Genomic DNA, 19,472 nt, shown 5'->3' with positions numbered 1-19,472 from the left:
TATTGATGATAATTACAATCGAGGCCAATCACCTTCAAATAAGGTTTGCGCTCGACAATTACAATCAAGTAACTTCAGCCCAACCAACTCGGTATAAATAAAGATAACAATTCATTTGTTAAGGTACGTTCAATATTCGAACTATGCAACTCCCTGAGTTTCTCTCTACAACTCTACTATCGTCTGACTTGAGCGTCGGAGGGGTTTCCATCGGATCAAACCCCGACTTAGTTTACGTATTCTCTGATCGCAGGTGTCTCAGGACCATCTAGATCGTGAGCCAGTAATCAACTTTGTTCTCCCAACTCATCATACCTCAATTACTTAAGACGATCGAACTTTAACATCATCAATATTATTTTGGAGCAACATTGAAACGAAATTTCAATTTTAGCTTCGATTTTCTTTTCCAAAAATCGAAGTTTCCAAATTTTCTTCCAAATAAATATATGTTTATAATATCAATATTATTATGTATTTTAATACTAGAGGTGAATGAAAAATAAAATTTTCGAATTGCTATAAGTTATAACTATGATCTAAACAATTTCAATTCGGACAAGTTTTTCATTGCAATATTTGATATTCCCTATTCGTAGGAACTGAATTGGAATTAGATTTGTACTTATGGAAATGTACAATTAGTGCATTCTGGATCGTTGAGTTGGATAATCTACAAAAGCCATGTGTGAATACTGTGAGGCCCATAAAGCCCATTAACAATTATTATTATTATTTTCTTTAGAGGCCATTAGGAATTATTCAAACATTGATATTTGTATACGTGAACAAATAAATGCAATCATTAAACTACAATGTTCTTGATCAAATAGAATACAAAAAAATATAGTTGATTTATTGATCAACTATAATCGATTACGTAAACTGTCAACTAAAATCGATAACAAAAAAACTGGAATGTATCGAAAGGATGGGGAAGCTCCGATACACAATGCGTAGGGCGGGATCGTAGAGGAAGAAGTGGATGGTATACGAGATGAGAGTTGTTTCACTTCCGACAATGGAGGTGTTTAATGTCTGGACGGTGGTGTCTCAACGGATGTGGAAATGTTTTGATGCCCAGACTCCTCGACGGCGGTGGATGCTTTTTATGCGCAACAGCGTCGGTAGAGGTATTTGATGTCCAGACAGTTGTGCATCGACGGTGGTCTTAGGTACAGAAGAAGTGATTTGAATCTAGGATGAAGAGGAATGGATAGGACTTCTGTCAAATGGAGAAAATGAAAGTGGACCCTTCCCTAAAATGGTTGAAGATTAATTTTATCTAAGAGCCCAATTTTTTAATAAGTCCAATTACAAATAGCCAAATATAACAAAATTGCAAAGACAAATAATAAATATCACGAATTTAATATGTTGGCCATCTTCTTTAAAAAAATAATAATAATATCCTGGCCATCTTAATTTAAGAAATACAACTAGAGATTTCTCACAGACGTACGAAATTGAATCCACATACTCGTGTCATCTTCGAACAATCCAACTAAATCGAACTCAATAACATGTATTTATTATATTGTTGCAAATAATATTATAATATTGAATCGTTTATATCCATGGACCATCCAAAAAAAGAAGTGATCGTTCATGGAAAAATAAATATTAATTAATTAATCTGAATTAATGTCCATTTAATTATAGATTAATTAAGTTGGTAGTAATTACTGAGAGAACTGTTTGCTGGAAGAAAAAGTCTGTCCGAATTTCCAGGAAGAAGGAACCACGTTGAGGAATTCAGTAGTCTTGCCATCGAGCAGAGTGATCCTAAACGACAGCGTTTGGGTGCTGACGTCAAAGTTAGTTTGCCAGTTGGCGCCCCAGTTGCGGTGCATGGGGCTCCATATTCGGGATCTGGAGCCCCGGATCCATGCGCTTTTTATGTCACCGCTTCCACCCACGTTTGTTATCATTATCATGTTGAAATTGGGTTGACCCTTTAATGTGAATCGGACTCCCCCACTTCTTCTGCATCCCACCCTATTTTTCACAATTAATTATATCATTGTTGAAAATGTGTTGTGCTTGTACATCTTTAAAAAGGAAATGCAAATAGTAAAATTGAACCAATTATTTATTAAATTAGAAATGGAAATAAGATATATCATGATATTCAATTTTTTTATTTTTGCTGGTGAAAAAGGGTGCACAAATTAATGCTACAACGTGTTTTGTAATTTGTGTTAGTATTTTTAAATTATATATATATATATATATATATCAAACATGCATGTGTTCCGTGGCGAAAACAGAATTCATTTACTGGGGAGCCGAATATGCATAAAAAAATAACGTAAATAAATTAAATGACAATAATGATTGTTCCGACAGCGGCGAGGCTGTGATATTATTAGATGGTGAGCTTAAATTTCTGAGGTTTTCCCACCGCATGTGTTAGAACCACAATTTTATAGTGAAAAATTAGTTTTGTGTTGTCTCATGCATCTTTAATTTATTTGCCTAATCTTTCATATTTAATTTTAGTTCACTATTTTCCATTTTCTCCCTCTTTTGTTAAAAAAATAAATAAATAAAAAATAAAAAAAAGTACAAAAGTAAAATTTAAAATAATAAATAAATTAATAAAAGGATTGAGTCATGGTCACCTTCTATAGAGCACAGGAACCACGCCTTCATTTCCCTGTCTGGCGATGCGAAAGAAGGCGGGTGTCGACATGTCGAAGTGGTGATGTGGCGGATCGCACCACCCGCCTTGGTTGTTGGATGGGCAGAAGTTGGTGGCGGTCACTGTGACCGAGGCTCGCCGGAGGCACCACTTTGAGTCGAGTTGGCGGTTGCATATTACCTGATAGCAGGCCCCGCAAGCCTCCCCGCCCCTATATAGGGCACCGCTCAACGCCGCCGTGTTTACCCCAAATCCAGCTGCATAGCTGTTCTCGTACCCACAAGCTCCACCTGAGATCACAAATCAACATTTAATTTGACAGCCAAAATTAACTATGTATGTATTGTTGCATGAGAAATTCAAGATCAATTTTATTTTATAAATTGATTGTGCATGCATTTGTATATTTGATGAATTGATGGAATTTTTTGAGTTAGAGAAAATTACTTAGGGAAGAATTTCATATATCAACTAATTAAATATATTTTAAATCCCTACAATAATTGAAATTAATTAAAGCAACTCATCCAAAAAGTTTTAATAGTTTGTTATATATTATAAGTTTAATATTCTTATGTTTAAACTTTATAATACCTTCAATTCAAGAAGAGCTTGGTTCATTGAAACACACATTATTAAAATAAAATAAAAAACAAGTTACTATATTGATCTTAATTAATTAGCAATTTATTATAAATATGCTTAACTTTTAGAATATGTAAATATTTGTCCTATTTATGGAAACATAATCGATTAGTCTGTTTTATGAATTTCAAATTCTTCTTGCACATAATAATCATAATAGAGTTGAGTAAAAACAGTATTCTTTTCATAAAATAAAAAATAAAAAAAAAAAAACCAATTAATGAATTCTTACCAAGGGTGCTGGGATTTTGATTCCCGCCATAGAAAGTGGCACGAGCATTAATCCAACCATTACTCTGACAATTAATCCCCTCCAGGAACACACAAATTACCAAAACGACATTCAAAATGAAAACACGATTACAAGTATAACCCACAATCGCCATAGTAATAAACTCCGATCCTCCTCTTGTACTAAAAGCGTAATAACTTAATTCGTAGATACAAAACGCGACTTAGGGTTCCATTTATAGAATCCCATGTGTTTTCTCAACCATGTACCGTACTATGCTGTACGCGTTTGTGTGTCGGTGATTACTATATATAGTAGTATTGTTTAATTATGAGAGAACATTATATTTAATGAGACAGCGATTTTTCAATCCTATAAAAACGCGTTGTTTTTTCCACGTCCCCCGAAAGTACGGAATGGTACAAACTATAGTACTCTACAATACAATAAATTAATACTAATATAATTATATTTAATTAACCATGCATAATGAATCAATATTCACTTCGGGGACAATAAAAAAGCATGAGCATGTGAGGCTCAGTTTTTTTTTTTTTTTTCCAAATCTAGTGCCGGTGATCCTTTCAGCTGAATTATTATTGATTTACTAGAAAAGGCCGGATTATTTACAGTTTTGGTTAGGATGCAAGTTGGAACAGAAATTCCCATTTTCATCGGTTCCAATTCGAAAAGTTTCAATTTTGGAATAACTTTATTCATGCCGACTTCCGTTTTGATTTTTTCCGATTGTTTTGGTGGAATTATATAAAAGCAATTTGTAATTTCCGAAATTAATTCCAAATAATACACCTATAAATAATATACATATTATATAATACTAATTTTACTTTTTTGTTTACAAACACAAATATTTGATATATGTTTTGTTTAATGATTTTGACATATTGAATTGTTGTTGGATGTTTTATTGGATATTATAATGTGGTTTATTTTTAATTATTTTTTCAACTGAAATTTAATAGTTATTAGTTTTACTTTTATCGAAGTGGATGTTCTTATTATTTTTGGAAAATTATTAAATTTTCAGAAAATTTCCGCTAAACTCATACCAAAATTTCGATACGCCAAATTTATATACCGTTTATCGTACGATTCAGTAAATAACCGAATTATCAAAATTTTATTAAAGATATTTATATATTTTGTTTAATTAATTTTAATTAAATTACTAATATTTCATACACACACACACACACATACATATATGTGTGTGTATGTATAAATAAATAAATAAATAATTGAATATCGAACCGAATTACCGATTCAGTAATCGGCATGTACCAAATTTTCGTTCGGTTTGGTACGGTCGGTTTACCAACTGAATTAACACCCCTCTGTAAATTTGACAACGTAAGGGTGAATGTGTAAGAAAATACATAGTTGAGGGTAATTACGCAAATAAAAGGGATTTTTTCGTAATTTGGCTTTACCTCATGGGTTGACCGCTCTAAATTTTAAATAAAACAGGCAAGTAAAGACGGAATTGGCCACCAAATTGTAATTTTAACATCATTTTTTTTAGAATGATCAACCTACTTTCCTTTGTCAAACTCATTTTACACTTAAAATAATATGTTCCAATAATTATTTACCAAATTGAGAATTACAAATATCACTATATTTACCAATGTGTAACACATTGAGAATTACAAAATCGGCGATTTATTTTATGGGTCCATTTGATATACACCCTTAATATGGAAAATATATAGGGATAGGTCCACCCCTAAAATTCTTCCTTTGAGATAACCCCCTGAGGAGGCAAAAGTACTATTGTGCCCTTATATCTATTTTTTGCCCAACTGTATTCAGTATTTTTACTAACTGCATTCAGCATTATGATCAACTGCAATTAACATTTAGACCTGCATTTATCATATTATCATATTTTTTTAATAAAAATTATAAATGTTTATTTTATTATTATTTTTTATATATACCTCTGTTGTATTTTTAATTTTTTAATTTTTTTTAATTTTTTAAAATTGTTTAATTTTTGTAATTTTTAATTTTTTTAATTTTTTAAATTTTTAAATTTTTTAAAATTTTTAATTTTTTTAATTTTTTAATTTTTTAATTTTTTAATTTTTTTAATTTTTTTTTAATTTTTTTTAATTTTTAATTTTTAATTTTGTTTCAATATTTTGATAAATTTACTGTATTGAAATTGACTACACATGACTATGGTATATATATTACATATGATTATATAAAACAAACTTCATCTACACCAAAAACAAAAATTCACAATTTAATCTTGATATTATAAATCAATTAATATCCAACAAAAAATTGGAAAAACACAATCATCAACATCACTATACATCAGAAAAAACACATAACTTATATAGCTTATATATAACAATATATTACTACGACTTACTACACGTGACTATATATGACTACATGTATATGACTACACATGACTATATATGACTACATGTATATGACTACACATGACTATATATGACTACATGTATATGACTACACGTGACTATATATGACTACACGTGACTATATATGACTACATGTATATGACTACACATGACTATATATGACTACATGTATATGACTACACGTGACTATATATGACTACATGTATATGACTACACGTGACTATATATGACTACATGTATATGACTACACGTGACTAAATATGACTATATGTATATGACCACGTGTGACTATTTATGACTTGATAACGCAAATCTCCCCTACACTGAAACAAGTACATCTAAGTTTCGAATAAGACGTAATTGTCGAGAAACTGCCGGTCCTCCCACTGTATCATCACCGACTCGCCTGACATACTCCTCATCCAACACGAGAGTAGCTTCTAGAGTTGGTAGCCAATCTGCTTGTTGAAGCCAATTCTCAAAGAAGAATTGCCATGATACTGAACATAAAAATAATTCAGACCCTCAATCATATTGGAAATATGAAATCATTAGCACATTAACTAATAGAATAAATGAAAACGGTAGCACCCCTCTAGATTGACTTTTTGAGAAAGAGAAACTTACACCATGTACTAGAGCAAATGAACCACTGTCATCATTTGTGGATGAACATATATAGCCATAAACTTAAACCGAGTAAGAATGGTACATTACTCTACGGTGAGCCAGTCTTTTCACTACCTGAATGTAATTTCACCAAGAAGACATCAAAGTCGGACAATATATCACCATTATCAAACACATAGCCCACACATGACTACATGTTGCTATATGTTACTACTATATATGACTATAGTCAAGTACAGTAGCATGTAGTAATGTTACTATATATGACTATAGTCGACTACAGTAACATGTAGTAATGTTACTATATATGACTATAGTCGACTACAGTAACATGTAGTAATGTTACTATATATGACTATAGTCGACTACAGTAACATATAGTAATGTTACTATATATATCTATAGTCGACTACAGTAACATGTAGTAATGTTACTGTATATGACTATAGTCATCTACAATGTTCTATACTCTTAATAAATTTAACTTCATAGTGTACTATTCCCCATCATTCCTTATTGTATGAAGTAGCAACCTGCGGCAAAATATACGAGTTAGAGAAAACGAACACTAAAATCGAAAATAAAAATTAAATCAAACCTTATACGGACGACTATACTTTTGAGTAATTTCATCAAGCACTGATCTAATTATGGCACTGTCGCCATTCCACACCAGAGATTTCAATTTGCAGACCAATTTGCTGATCATCTATAAAAAAAATTAAAAATATATACAAATCTACAAATTAAATCATAAGCTCAGTAATATAATAAAGGGGAAACTACAGTTTGCACCCCTGAACTATAGGGCTTGTCACAAACACCCCCCTCAACTACAAAACGTAACAAAATGACCCTTGTGATTTGCGGTCAACGTCTGCAATACTAACACCGTTACTTTTCATGTTCATTTACTTATTTGTCCTCAAACTTTAATTAATTAAATAGGAAACCCCTTCCTCTCTCCTCTCACATGTTCCCCTTCCTCTCTCCTCTCTCACGTTCTTCTTTTTGCCTACCTCTTGTTCTTCTTTTTTCTTTACCAAATCGACAATAATTTCCTCTCACTTCCTTCTCCACTCGTCGGTTGATTTCAGCCCCATACACTTCCTTAATGGTGAAATTGCAGCCTTCCATCTCCAACGCATCGTCCCACGGCGAGAACAACAAAGGCGCCATTGTTGTCGATTTGTAGCAGCTTCATTCGCCCCTTCCTCATTAAATTGAAATTGAATACTCCGGCCGACGACGCCGACTGTTGTTGCCACCATCTTACAAGACATACTCCAACATCAGATTTCAAGGGCACCCAAATTGCACAATTGGAGAGTCGAAGATAGAAAAGAGTCCGCTCGATGCACCCAAATTGCACAATTGCTCGAGAACCGATTTCGCTATTTGGAAGGCACAAATGATTGGTGTGCTTGAACTAGAGAAGGCATAAGCCATCGGAGAAGAGAAGGCATAAGCTGACTTGGGTTTTTTTTTTTCTCTTTTTTATAATTAATTATATTTTTTTTTCCAACACTATATTTCATTATCATACTGATTTGTTAGGATTTAATATACTATTTTGTGGGCTGATAAAAAAAATATATGTTTTTTGTATTGGTAAAGATTTGTGAAATTCAAATATTCTAACTTTTTAGCGAAAAAAGGATTTTGTGTGCTGTAAAGATTTTTGCTTCAATTTTGTGTATTTCTTGGTAATATATATATATATATATATATATAGAGGGTAAAAACGTCAAAAATTTGTTGCAGCCACAAAAGTGATTAAAATTGAAAAAAGTCAACACGCCACATCATCAGACACAAACAGATTGAAAACGGAGGGGCCATTTTGTTACGTTTTGTAGTTGAGGGGGTGTTTGTGACAAGCCCTATAGTTCAGAGGTGCAAACTGTAGTTTCCCCTATAATAAATTGCAATGGCTCTTTGAGTTAATTCTTATCTATTTGGTCCAACAATTCTCCAGATACAACAGTACTACAGTAGCATGTCTTCCAAAAATTTATCTGAGATAAATATCCAATTTAATTATTACAAATTATCACTAACACAGTTTAGCACCTTACGAATATTCAGAATTACAATATTAGTCAAAAATTAAAAGAACAAACATAATTTATAATATATAATTAATTAAGCACCTGTTTCCATGAAAGGCACTCAGGTGAATGATGGTCAGAAGACAACAGCTCCATCTCCGCCAGGCCACCGGAACAATCTGGAAATCTCTCGCAGCGACGGAAGTTCTTCCGATGACCATGACATTTGCGATTTTTCTCTGAAACCTAGGGTTTCGAATTTGAAGGGAACCTGAATCTGAACCAACCGAGAGATTTGGATAAATATTTTTCTCTCGAAATAAGAACAGTGGCGAGAGAGAGTTAGAGAGAGAGGGAGAGATAAAGAGAAACCGAGAGGAGGGATGTAAACGGCGGACGTGTGAATGGAAGAGAGGGGTTAGGCGATTAGGTTATTTATTGAATTGAATTAAAAGGGCAAAACAGGTATTTTATGTTGTTCAGGGGGTCTCACAAATTAAGTTCAGAATTTGGGTTTTTGACTAGGAAGGAAAAATTCTTTGGACCTACTCATATATATATTTTCAAAACTAGGGGGTTATATACGAAAAATAGTGATTTATTCAAAATGTTCAGACAAGAGATCAAGAATTTGCGGATAACTAAGAACCTGCAAATCATCGAGTTCATGTGCGAAATCATTTGACCTAGCTAAGACAAAGCACCTGCAATGGCGATGACAAGGCAATAATTTGATGCAAATTAAAGCACCTTGAAAATAATGACAACGACAGTTTCATAGTCGTTGCAGTCGATACAACACATGTTTTCAGTTTCCCCCCTTTCCTTGGGCAATTAAAAGACAATATTTCGTCGCAGAATAGTAACCAAAATTTCGAAGAAAACATAAAGATGGTGAATTTTGTAGCTCGTGCACATAAAACAGATGATAATGATTAAATTGTTCATAGAAGCCCGAGTACATAAACCATTTCACAAGCAACTGCGTGTTTACCTCCGTTAACCTCACCCAACATAGGCAACAACTTCACATGCACTAGATCCTCGTTCAAACGATGAGATTTTATCGAGCATATAAATCCTCTTCTTGGAAATAAGATAACATGGATATACTATTTCTATCTTCTCCAAGATTATAGCATTCTTCAAAAGATATTTCACGGCTTTAAACTCGTGTTTTGTCCGTACGAAGCGAAAAAGCGTTATAGTTCTAAGACGTGATACGAGGCATGTCGGCACTTGCTGGGGATCCATCCATCTGTCTATTTTTTCATTCACCTGATCATAACAACAACAATAAAACAAACTTATTTAAGACAATTAAAAAAAAGTAGATTTTTGTTTTATTGCATCATCAACAAACCTCCCGGAGAATAAGGATTTCAAGATTATTAGCATTTTCAAGGAGCTTCGGGAGAAACCGGCAATCAGAAGTCATCTCGAGTTTGGTTACGTTACGAAAACTTATAGTCCGTGCAGCGAACACCGAGTGAATATTCTGGAAAGACACGCACAAACAAGATATATAAGATCACCACCACTAAAGCAATAATATACAATGCGCTAAAAACGGGATCTAAAACACACACACACCTCTGCACGATGCGACAAATCCAAATTCAGGCACCATACGTTACGGAGCCTTTCAATAAATTCCACCACGGATCGAGAATAAAGAAAATCATTCCTATAATCCTGAATATAGACACTTGCTTCAGTCAATGAGGCCACCGATCCGAATTTGATATGGTAGTTCGCGCTATCGAATAACTGGAGATAAACAATGGCGGGGGTATCGATCTCCAGGCTGTAGCCGGTGTAGTACATCTCATCGGGATCCTTGCGAATATCGGAATAAATATCGATCACAAGTGTTTTGATAGTGGGCGAAGATATCGTAAAAGAACGATATTCAAAGGACAAATAGAGTACCAACTCCTCGAGCACCGGACAACCGGAGAGAAGGTGGGGAAGGAACTCGTGTCCGCGAATGAAGATTAGACGAAGCTTCTTGAGGAGAGGCAAACTCACTGCACTGCCGATATTGGGGAACTCACCACAACAATGGAGCCTCAAATCGACTAGGGTTTTGCTGGTGAAGAGGGATCGGGGCAGAAATACATCAGCCGACTGGCGCCAAATATCGAGATTTTGCACATTGCGCTCAATTGCAAAGGTAATCCATGTACCGATTTGATAATCGTCGCAGTCAATTCTATCGGAGAGGCGAAAAGTAATGATATTTCGGACATTGTATAGCGATAGAACCCTATCTATTGTACCTTGATTCTCGTTGTTGAAGTATAAATTGGGGACGTCGGTCCAGAGATACCTCCATCTTCGAGAGAGAATACTGGTTGCCACGGACTTCTGAGTTGGGAGGAATGAGAGAATGTAGCAGAGGACTGAGTCTGGCAACTCGCTGAGCCTGTCAATTGACAGATTACGCCGGTACGTTTCTGTTATCTCCATAATTAAATGAAAACGATAGAAAATGTTTGATTTGCTGTGGTCATAAACCCTACTTTTGACGGAAAAAAATAATACGCTTGACAATTACCCTAATGACTCCTTTTTTATTGCATTGGGTTGCAATTTTTTTTATAATTTATTTATTATTTTTTTTTTTTTTTAGAGTAAATTCAAGTCCATTATAAGAGGAAGTATGGGAGGTGGAACTCGAACCCTAGACCTTTATGGTAAAAGGTTATGTACCAACTCTCCTAACGAGGGTTGGTAATTTATTTATATTTTTAACATATATACTTTTTGCATTTCATTTCATTAAATTGAAATATTATTCAAATTTTATTAAAAAGTAATGAAATATTGGTATCCTAAAATTAAAAAAAAAACGAGAATATTTTCAAAATGTGTAAAATCGATTTTATTAAATAAAAAATTATAAAAATATAAAGAGAAAAATACAAATAAATAAAAACTTTTAATGTCACAAGATATGTTTAATATTTTTTTATTATATTTTCTATTTTTAATAATTATAAAATAAAGAAATACATTATAGTTTTATATTTAAACATAACTACATGTTTTTAAAATATATTACAATTTATCCCCTATGTAATTAATATGCTCACAATTATTCCCGACGGCAGAAATGGTATTTGCAGAGGAATATTCCATGGAATCAAAAAGACTTTGTCCAAAGTAACAACGTAGGTGGACCCCATAAGACGAAAACATACCTCAAGGGGATTCTCGTAATTACACAAACATGGGGTATCGTAATTAGACCTTATCTAAAGGATATTCTTGTAATTTTCCTAAATATTTATGATGAAATTACCCTCAACGCTCCAAAATAACTCAATTCGTGATTTTGCACTACAATTTAACCCCCATTTCACCTATTCATTCATAATTCGACCATTGACTGCTAGTTGTTTACGGTCAGACAGATGAAGGGACTCAATGTGTTAAAATGTGGCACATGATACTTGAGAGTATATTTTTATGACGACGGTAAATGGGGACCAAAAATGAAAATATACCGACTTTGGGGACCAAATCTGGTATTATCCCACAAAAAGATATATATATATATATATATATATATATATATATATATATATATATATATGTGTGTGTGTGTGTGTGTTGGATACTCACTTTGAAATAAACATATTATTACAAACATAAATACAAAAGACAAAATGAGTTCAGATGAAGAGGATGCAAACAAAGATAACTCCAACACATGAAGATGTTAATATCTTTAATGGCTCAGTCCCCTCAAACACATAATGTGTGTACATACATACATAACTTTACAGATATTATATGTATACGCGTGTGATTGTGTGTAAATCAATTATAGATAAGTGTACGTTGTATTTCACCAAATGTAATATCTACGACACCACATCCGGATCGTGTTTTGAAAAGAAAAGAAAAAAAGGTGTAAAACAATCCCAAATAAATGATTCTCCTTTGCTATTTACAAAGAAAAAGTATTACTTTTGATGGTGTTAAGATTTAATGTCTGTTTCTTTTTCTGTTTACCCACCTATGAGGTAACATCACAAAAATTGCTAATTTTTTTGCATAACAAATGTGGGATGGACTTGATATTAAATAAAGCTTTATACTAAAAAATGAATAAAATTATCATTACATAAACTCCCCTTGTGTTAAAGAAAATTCCCATCAAATCTAATGAAGACATGCACCAAATCTCTATCAATTAATTGCATTATTTATCAAAGGATAATGAGATTTAGTACAAAGAAAAATAAAGTATTAATTGTTTCACACTGTGAAATGAACATGCAGAGATTTGGTGTAGATATTTCCTACAATATCTGGATAAATTACAATCGCCACCTTGAGGTAAAGACTATCAACGAAACCCCCCCCCCCCCCCCCCCCCCCCCCCCTCATTGTTCAATAATTACATCCACTTCCTGCAATTTGTTGATTTTTCACCATCACACCCTTTTTTAGGGGGTGGATGTAAGTAATTTACAAACTGCATGGGGACTGGATGTAATTTTAAAAAAATGAGGGTTTTTCGTAAATATACTTTATCAGAGGGAGGATGTTGTAATTTACCCTTATTATCCTCTGTTCACACCCAAAATGATATGGCATCATCATTCCATTGAAGAGTCAATTAAGCCTTAAGTAACTAAACAAACTATCAGCTATATATACAGTCAAATCAAATGTTACAAGCTAGCTCAATTTACCAGTGAAGTAAGTATATGCTGATTAATAATATTACATTGTTAAAGAACAATTTCGAAATATAATAAAGATTCCATTGTTCCAATAATACAATACATTTCACCACGCACAGGCGAAAAACCTCATATCCCGAAGGAATCATTGATCTGTACGAAAAAAGAGTTCTTCGAAAACTACATATACGATATACATACCTACTCTACATTCATTCCGACCGCTTTTCAGCATAGTCTCACAAATCTGTACATAGCTATCCAACAATGGAGACAAACCGAAAAATAAAATCTAAAACAGAACAAGGCACAAAACAAGACAGCAGAAGAGGAAGATGCACCTTCTGTTGAGCGACGTCGCCTCGTTTTCTAGCATCCTTGACCTGGGGCTGTCGTTTCCATAAACTGAGTAAGAATTCGAATTCGAATACCGGTGAGCAAACAAACTCGTGTCCGAACTCCCAAATATTGTAGCAAACACCATTTCACCGACCATAATCACCGTAGGACTCGACAAACTGGTCGACGTAATGCCACCAAACGGATGAGAAAAGTACTGCTCTTGATGAAATTCTCGATTTTGCGGCTGTAACTGTAACGGGCTTCGATTATTTCGCTGGTTCAAGTCAGAAGAAGCCAGCAAGGCGTTCACACCGAGTGCAGGTGGTCGGTGGGGTATGGCCAAATCGAATTGAGGTTTCTTGCCTTCAGAATCGGACATACCTCGGCCGTATAAAGGAACAAGTGACGAGGTCGATATGTGTGATTTACAAACAGGGCATTTTGGTCTTTTGTCGGTTTCGGATGAGGATTTTTGAACTTGGAGCCATTTGTATATGCATGGCCAACAGTAGAGGTGGCCACAGAGTGTGACGACAGGGTCATGAGACGAGTCTAAGCAAATATTGCAATCGAAGCATCCGTTTAAATTTTCTGCCACCATTGATGACTGTGATAATGAATTCCATTTTTGTTTGTGTGAGACTTCCCCGTTGGATCCGAAATCCATTGTAGGGGTACCGAAGTTTCGCTGAAAAGCCATAACTGCAGAAAGAGGAGATATATATATTAGGTGCAGGACAATACGATGATTGACATATCTCCAATAAACGAAATTTAACAGGCCTAAAAAGAAAAAAAAAATCCGACTTTTTAAATACAGCCAAGTTTACATTGAACTATAATAATCGACAACCAAAAAGGAAAAGGGAACACTTTCAAAGATGCCAAATCCGGTGATGTCGAATAACAATGTTTTACATAGATAACTCCAATATCTTTGCTAGATTAAGGACAAGAAAATAGATTGATACAGAAAGATCGTATTCGATAGCTGGTCTAAGAGAGAGAGGAGAACAGAAAGAGAGAGAAACACCAAGAGGCCATCCTTAATAGTTAACCTCCATAAGGATCCAAGATGATTGACTAACCAAAAGAGGATAGTTAACCAGAATGAAGCAAATCAGGATTAATTTAAAAACAAAATGGAATTTTGATAGTGAACGAACCTAAAAACCTAAAATTTATTTCATTTTATAAACCCAGAACCACACAAAAAAAAAAAAAATTAATAATAAATAAATAAATAAAATTGATAACTGATTCATGTGTAAAATCAAAGCTCAAAGGCAAGGCGAACTAGTCAATTAATGGAGGAATTTCTATAGCTATCAGCATATCCTTTAATCTATTGCGGGGAATGGAACAAAGCGTTACGCCGCCGCCACGGCGGCCAGAACCACCGCCCAAAACAAAATTTGCGGTACCAACGCAGCAAAGCAATCCAAGTTTCCTCTCAAATCATCAATTGAAAAAATCGAATTTGTAAAAAAAAAAAAAAAAAAAAAAAAAAAATCCATCGAGATGGAGAAGAAAAAACACAAAATTGAAATGCCGGAGCTACTGCAACAGATCAATCGCGAAAACTAGTACCAATATACGAGGAAAATCTAAACCTGAAAACACGAATAAAACATAGAGAAGTGCAATCGAGAGAGAGAGAGAGAGAGATAACATACCGGTATAAACGAGGAGAGGAGAACGGAAATCAAATCTACAACAGAAGATTTTGATCGAACACTTTTTTAGAGAGAGAAAGAGGCGTTGGTTGAGAGCAAACGCAGGAAAATCGAGAAATCGAACGACTGGATAAAGTATTGGGTGTAGAGAGAGAGAGAAGAGAGATTTGGGGAGAGAGATATATAAAGAGGGAGAGCTATTGTGCCGGTGGCTGAGGGTAATAATATAAAAAGAAAAAAGAAAAAAAAAAAGGGTTCATTTGAAGGAGTGTGGGATGTGAATGACACGCGCCTATGGAAAGATTTCCCCTTCTGTAATATCAATCAATATTTTATTCTAAACCAATGGAAGATATGTATTTAAATTTAAAAATGAAACGCAAGAAAGTAATATTAATATTTTATTTCAGCAAGTGAATAACAAGTCCTTTTCTCACTTGCCATTATCGTAATTATAAATGGAAAAGTTGGCTTTTTTTTTTTTTTTATTAAAATTTTCCGTTTCTCTATTTTGAGAATTATTAATATCTCGTTTCATATTAAATATTATTATTTCACTTTCTTTTAAGGTACGGGGAAAAAGTAAAAGGTTTTGTATATTATTAATTATACTTTATAATTTTTTAAATATGTAAACTTTTATTATATTAAACTTGGGTAAATTACAAACACCCCCTAAGGTATGGTCAATTTACGAAAAATACCCCTCTTGTTCGGATAATTACTTCTACCCCTCAACTATGATTTTTTCTTACACCTCCACCCTTATGGTGTCAAATTCAACATAATCATCTAGATTACGTGGAATGTGCTCTAGTTTGTACTCGTTTTGTGTAAAAATACATTTTCTGATGGACCACAATCTGATATATACAAGCCAAAAAACACATATTATGATCATCTTGTTTCAAAATGTAGAGTTCGAATGGGATAAAACGGGTACAAAAGTGATAATATTCCATATAATCTCGAAGATTCCACTAAATTTGAAGAATTAAGGGAGTTGTTGTAATTATCTAAACAAAAAGGGGGTTTTCGTAATTTGACCATACCTTAGGGGTGATTGTAATTTACCCTATCAAACTTAGATAATTACGAATAACTATGGACGTGGCAATGCCACCACGTTGCTCTCAAAGTCAACTATATCGGAGACAATATTGTTTTTAGCCTAAAAATAAGAATAAAACTAAAAAAATGTTTAAAAATCTTCCATTATTAAATTATTTTGCTATACGCACATCATTTGTTTAAACTATGGATCCCCCAAATATTCAATTTTGTAACTGCATTTTATACTAATAAGTATGCTATAGCTGAAGATTCAATTTCTAACTACATTTTATAAAACCGTAAAGTACGGCCATTTTCTGAAGTAAGGTCAAATTACGAAAAAAATCTTTTATGTTTAGATAACTATATCTCCTCTCAATTAAGTATTTTTTTTACGAAACAACTTCTCATTTAATTAGTAGGTAAATTTGACACATAAAAGAATGCGTGTATCAGACAATACATAATTGGTGAGTATTGTTGTAGTTATCTTTCACAAAACTAAAATATTACATTAATTAATTAATTTGTACAGGATAATTGTAAGTTTGAAAGAAAGTGGTTATTTTTATTCGTATGAATTTAAAATTTCAAGTCGAGCAATTTATCCCGCAATAAAAGACCTTTGTACCTAATTAATATTTATTACAATTAACCTACGCTAGTTGATATACATTATGTGTATTATTCTCACCGTACACGTATATTGAACGACTCCCTCTCACTTTCATCCACATATTTTATGTGTGTTACGTCGTATGGATCCAAAGTTATATATTATCAGATGTAGGATCTCAAAAGCTCTTAATTTTGAAATATATGGAATTGAAAAATCAAAATGTATGTCCGGCAGATAATACCTCTTGTGAAGTCAAAATCCATTCAATTTTCATTTAATTCGTTTTTTGAGAACGTATTTTATAAGAATACTAGTATTTCACCCGTGCGTTGCACGGAGGTCAGTTTCAAAATGAGAAAAATAAACTTACGTAAACGACTATCTCTTTATAACAATACCAATTTAAGTAAAACAAAATGGAAGGAAATAAAAAACATAAACTTTATCTCTTAATTTAGAGTTAACATATGAAATAAAGTTAAATATTACAAATAAAAAAACATGAAGCGTGCAAAACACGATATCAAGATTAAGTGAAATCATTTAAAACATATGGTATAACTCTATTTCTTGGATTGCAATCTACTACACCATGTGAATTTTCTGCAAGATTAAGTGAATCATTTAAAACATATGGTATAACTCTATTTCTTGGATTGAAATCTACTACACCATGTGCATCTTCTGCAAAATAACTAAGGTAACATCAATCAATTAGTGATGAACATTACTCAAACAACAATAAAACTTATAAATATTGCAAAAGAGATATGATGTATACGCCACTACCAGTACTGATACCAATGTGGATACCAATACCGATACCAATACTGATACCAGTAATGTTATCAATAGTAATACTAATTCGATTAATACTAATACTAATACTAATACTAATACTAATACTAATACTAATACTTATACTAATACTAATACTAATACTAATAGTGATACTAATACTAATACTAATATTGGTAATAATACTGGTACTAATATTAATATTAATACAAATATTAATACTAATACTAATACTAATACTAATATTAATACCGATACTAATACTGATACTAATAATAATATTGATACTAATATTAATACTCATACTCGTACCAATACTAATACAAATACTAATAATAAAACTAATACTAATACTAATATTCATATTGATACTAATACTAATACTAAGAATAAGACTAATATTGATACTAATATTAATAATAATATTGATACTTACATTGATAATTATAGTGATATTGATATTAATACTAATACTAATATTAATACTCATACTAATACTAATATTGATATTAATACTAATATTAGTACTAATACTGGTACTAATATTAATATTAATACTTATATTAATACTAATACTAATACTGATACTAATACAAATATTAATAATAATTGATATTAATAATAATATTGATACTAATACTAATATTCATACTCATACTCGTACCAATACTAATACTAATTCTAATAATAAAACTAAAATTAATACTAATATTCATATTGAGACTAATACTAATACTAAGAATTAATAAGACTAATACTGATACTAATACTAATAATAATATTGATACTTACATTGATAATTACAGTGATATTGATACTAATATTAATACTAATACTAATACTAATACTAATACTAATACTAATACTAATACTAATACTAATACTAATACTAATACTAATACTAATACTAATACTAATACTAATATTGATATTGATACTGATACTAATATCGATACTCATATTGATATTCATAGTAATACTAATACTAATATTCATACTCTGATACTTATACTAATACTGATACTCATACTAATATGACATTCATACTCATACTGATACTCACAATCATACTGATACTCGTACTAATATTGATACTAATATTGATACTGATACTAATACTGATACTGATACTGATAGTGATACTAATATCGATACTGATATTGATATTGATATTGGTACTGATACTGATATTGATATTGATACAAATGTTGATATTGATACTGATACTAATACTGATACGGATACGAATACTTAAATTGAAACTGATACTGATATTGATACTGATACTGATACTGATAATGATAATGATACTGATATTGATACTGATACCGATACTGATAATGATAATGATACTGATATTGATAATAATATTGATACCGATACTGATATCGATACCGATGCCGATGCCGATGCTGATACCGATACTGATGCCGATACCGATAATGATATCGATACTGATATTGATATTGATACTGATATTTAGACTAATATTAATATTAATATTAATATTAATATTAATACTAATATTAAAACTAATATTATCACTAATATTAATACTAATACTATTACTAATACTAATATTAATACTAATATTATTACTAATACTATTACTAATACTAATATTAATACTAATACTAATACTAATCTTAATATTCATATTAATTC

The 19,472-nt window shown here is 32.2% G+C and overlaps 3 protein-coding genes across 7 annotated transcripts; all 3 read right to left on the bottom strand.

Annotated features, from left to right (window-relative positions):
* Positions 1 to 1,505: 1,505 nt before the first annotated feature.
* Positions 1,506 to 3,722, bottom strand: EXPA12 (expansin 12). Its single transcript, XM_012992239.2, has 3 exons — positions 3,522 to 3,722; positions 2,625 to 2,934; positions 1,506 to 1,998 (listed from the first exon to the last, which is right to left on the bottom strand). The coding sequence occupies exons 1-3, from the start codon at positions 3,673 to 3,675 to the stop codon at positions 1,683 to 1,685; spliced, it is 780 nt and encodes a 259-aa protein (XP_012847693.2). The 5' UTR covers positions 3,676 to 3,722; the 3' UTR covers positions 1,506 to 1,682.
* A 2,063-nt stretch (positions 3,723 to 5,785) lies between these two features.
* LOC105957115 (F-box protein At4g22280-like) lies at positions 5,786 to 11,160 on the bottom strand. 3 transcript variants are annotated; one of them, XM_088811668.1, is made up of 7 exons: positions 10,213 to 11,160; positions 9,983 to 10,117; positions 9,614 to 9,897; positions 8,722 to 8,896; positions 7,167 to 7,277; positions 6,566 to 7,101; positions 5,786 to 6,438 (listed from the first exon to the last, which is right to left on the bottom strand). In XM_088811668.1, exons 1-3 carry the CDS (start codon positions 11,089 to 11,091, stop codon positions 9,625 to 9,627), a joined length of 1,287 nt encoding a protein of 428 aa, XP_088667794.1. In that variant the 5' UTR covers positions 11,092 to 11,160; the 3' UTR covers positions 5,786 to 6,438; positions 6,566 to 7,101; positions 7,167 to 7,277; positions 8,722 to 8,896; positions 9,614 to 9,624. The 3 variants fall into 3 exon arrangements, with proteins under 3 accessions (XP_088667794.1, XP_088667796.1, XP_088667795.1); XM_088811670.1 differs by having other exon boundaries at positions 6,566 to 6,682; positions 10,213 to 11,145; XM_088811669.1 differs by having other exon boundaries at positions 7,186 to 7,277; positions 10,213 to 11,145.
* A 2,218-nt stretch (positions 11,161 to 13,378) lies between these two features.
* On the bottom strand, positions 13,379 to 15,572 carry LOC105967635 (E3 ubiquitin-protein ligase RMA1H1-like). Of its 3 annotated transcripts, none has more exons than XM_088811868.1 (2): positions 15,338 to 15,572; positions 13,379 to 14,363 (listed from the first exon to the last, which is right to left on the bottom strand). In XM_088811868.1, the coding sequence occupies exon 2, from the start codon at positions 14,359 to 14,361 to the stop codon at positions 13,612 to 13,614; it is 750 nt and encodes a 249-aa protein (XP_088667994.1). In that variant the 5' UTR covers positions 14,362 to 14,363; positions 15,338 to 15,572; the 3' UTR covers positions 13,379 to 13,611. The 3 variants fall into 3 exon arrangements, with proteins under 3 accessions (XP_088667994.1, XP_088667995.1, XP_088667996.1); XM_088811869.1 differs by lacking the exon at positions 15,338 to 15,572 and adding an exon at positions 15,252 to 15,304; XM_088811870.1 differs by lacking the exon at positions 15,338 to 15,572 and adding an exon at positions 15,275 to 15,293.
* Positions 15,573 to 19,472: the final 3,900 nt, after the last annotated feature.

The sequence above is a fragment of the Erythranthe guttata genome, chromosome 13 (genome assembly GCF_056151865.1).
Source record: "Erythranthe guttata isolate IM_541 chromosome 13, IM_541, whole genome shotgun sequence".
Lineage (NCBI taxonomy): Eukaryota > Viridiplantae > Streptophyta > Magnoliopsida > Lamiales > Phrymaceae > Erythranthe > Erythranthe guttata.
Note: the sequence above shows the minus strand (reverse complement) of the source record. Positions and strands in the feature narration are given on the sequence as shown.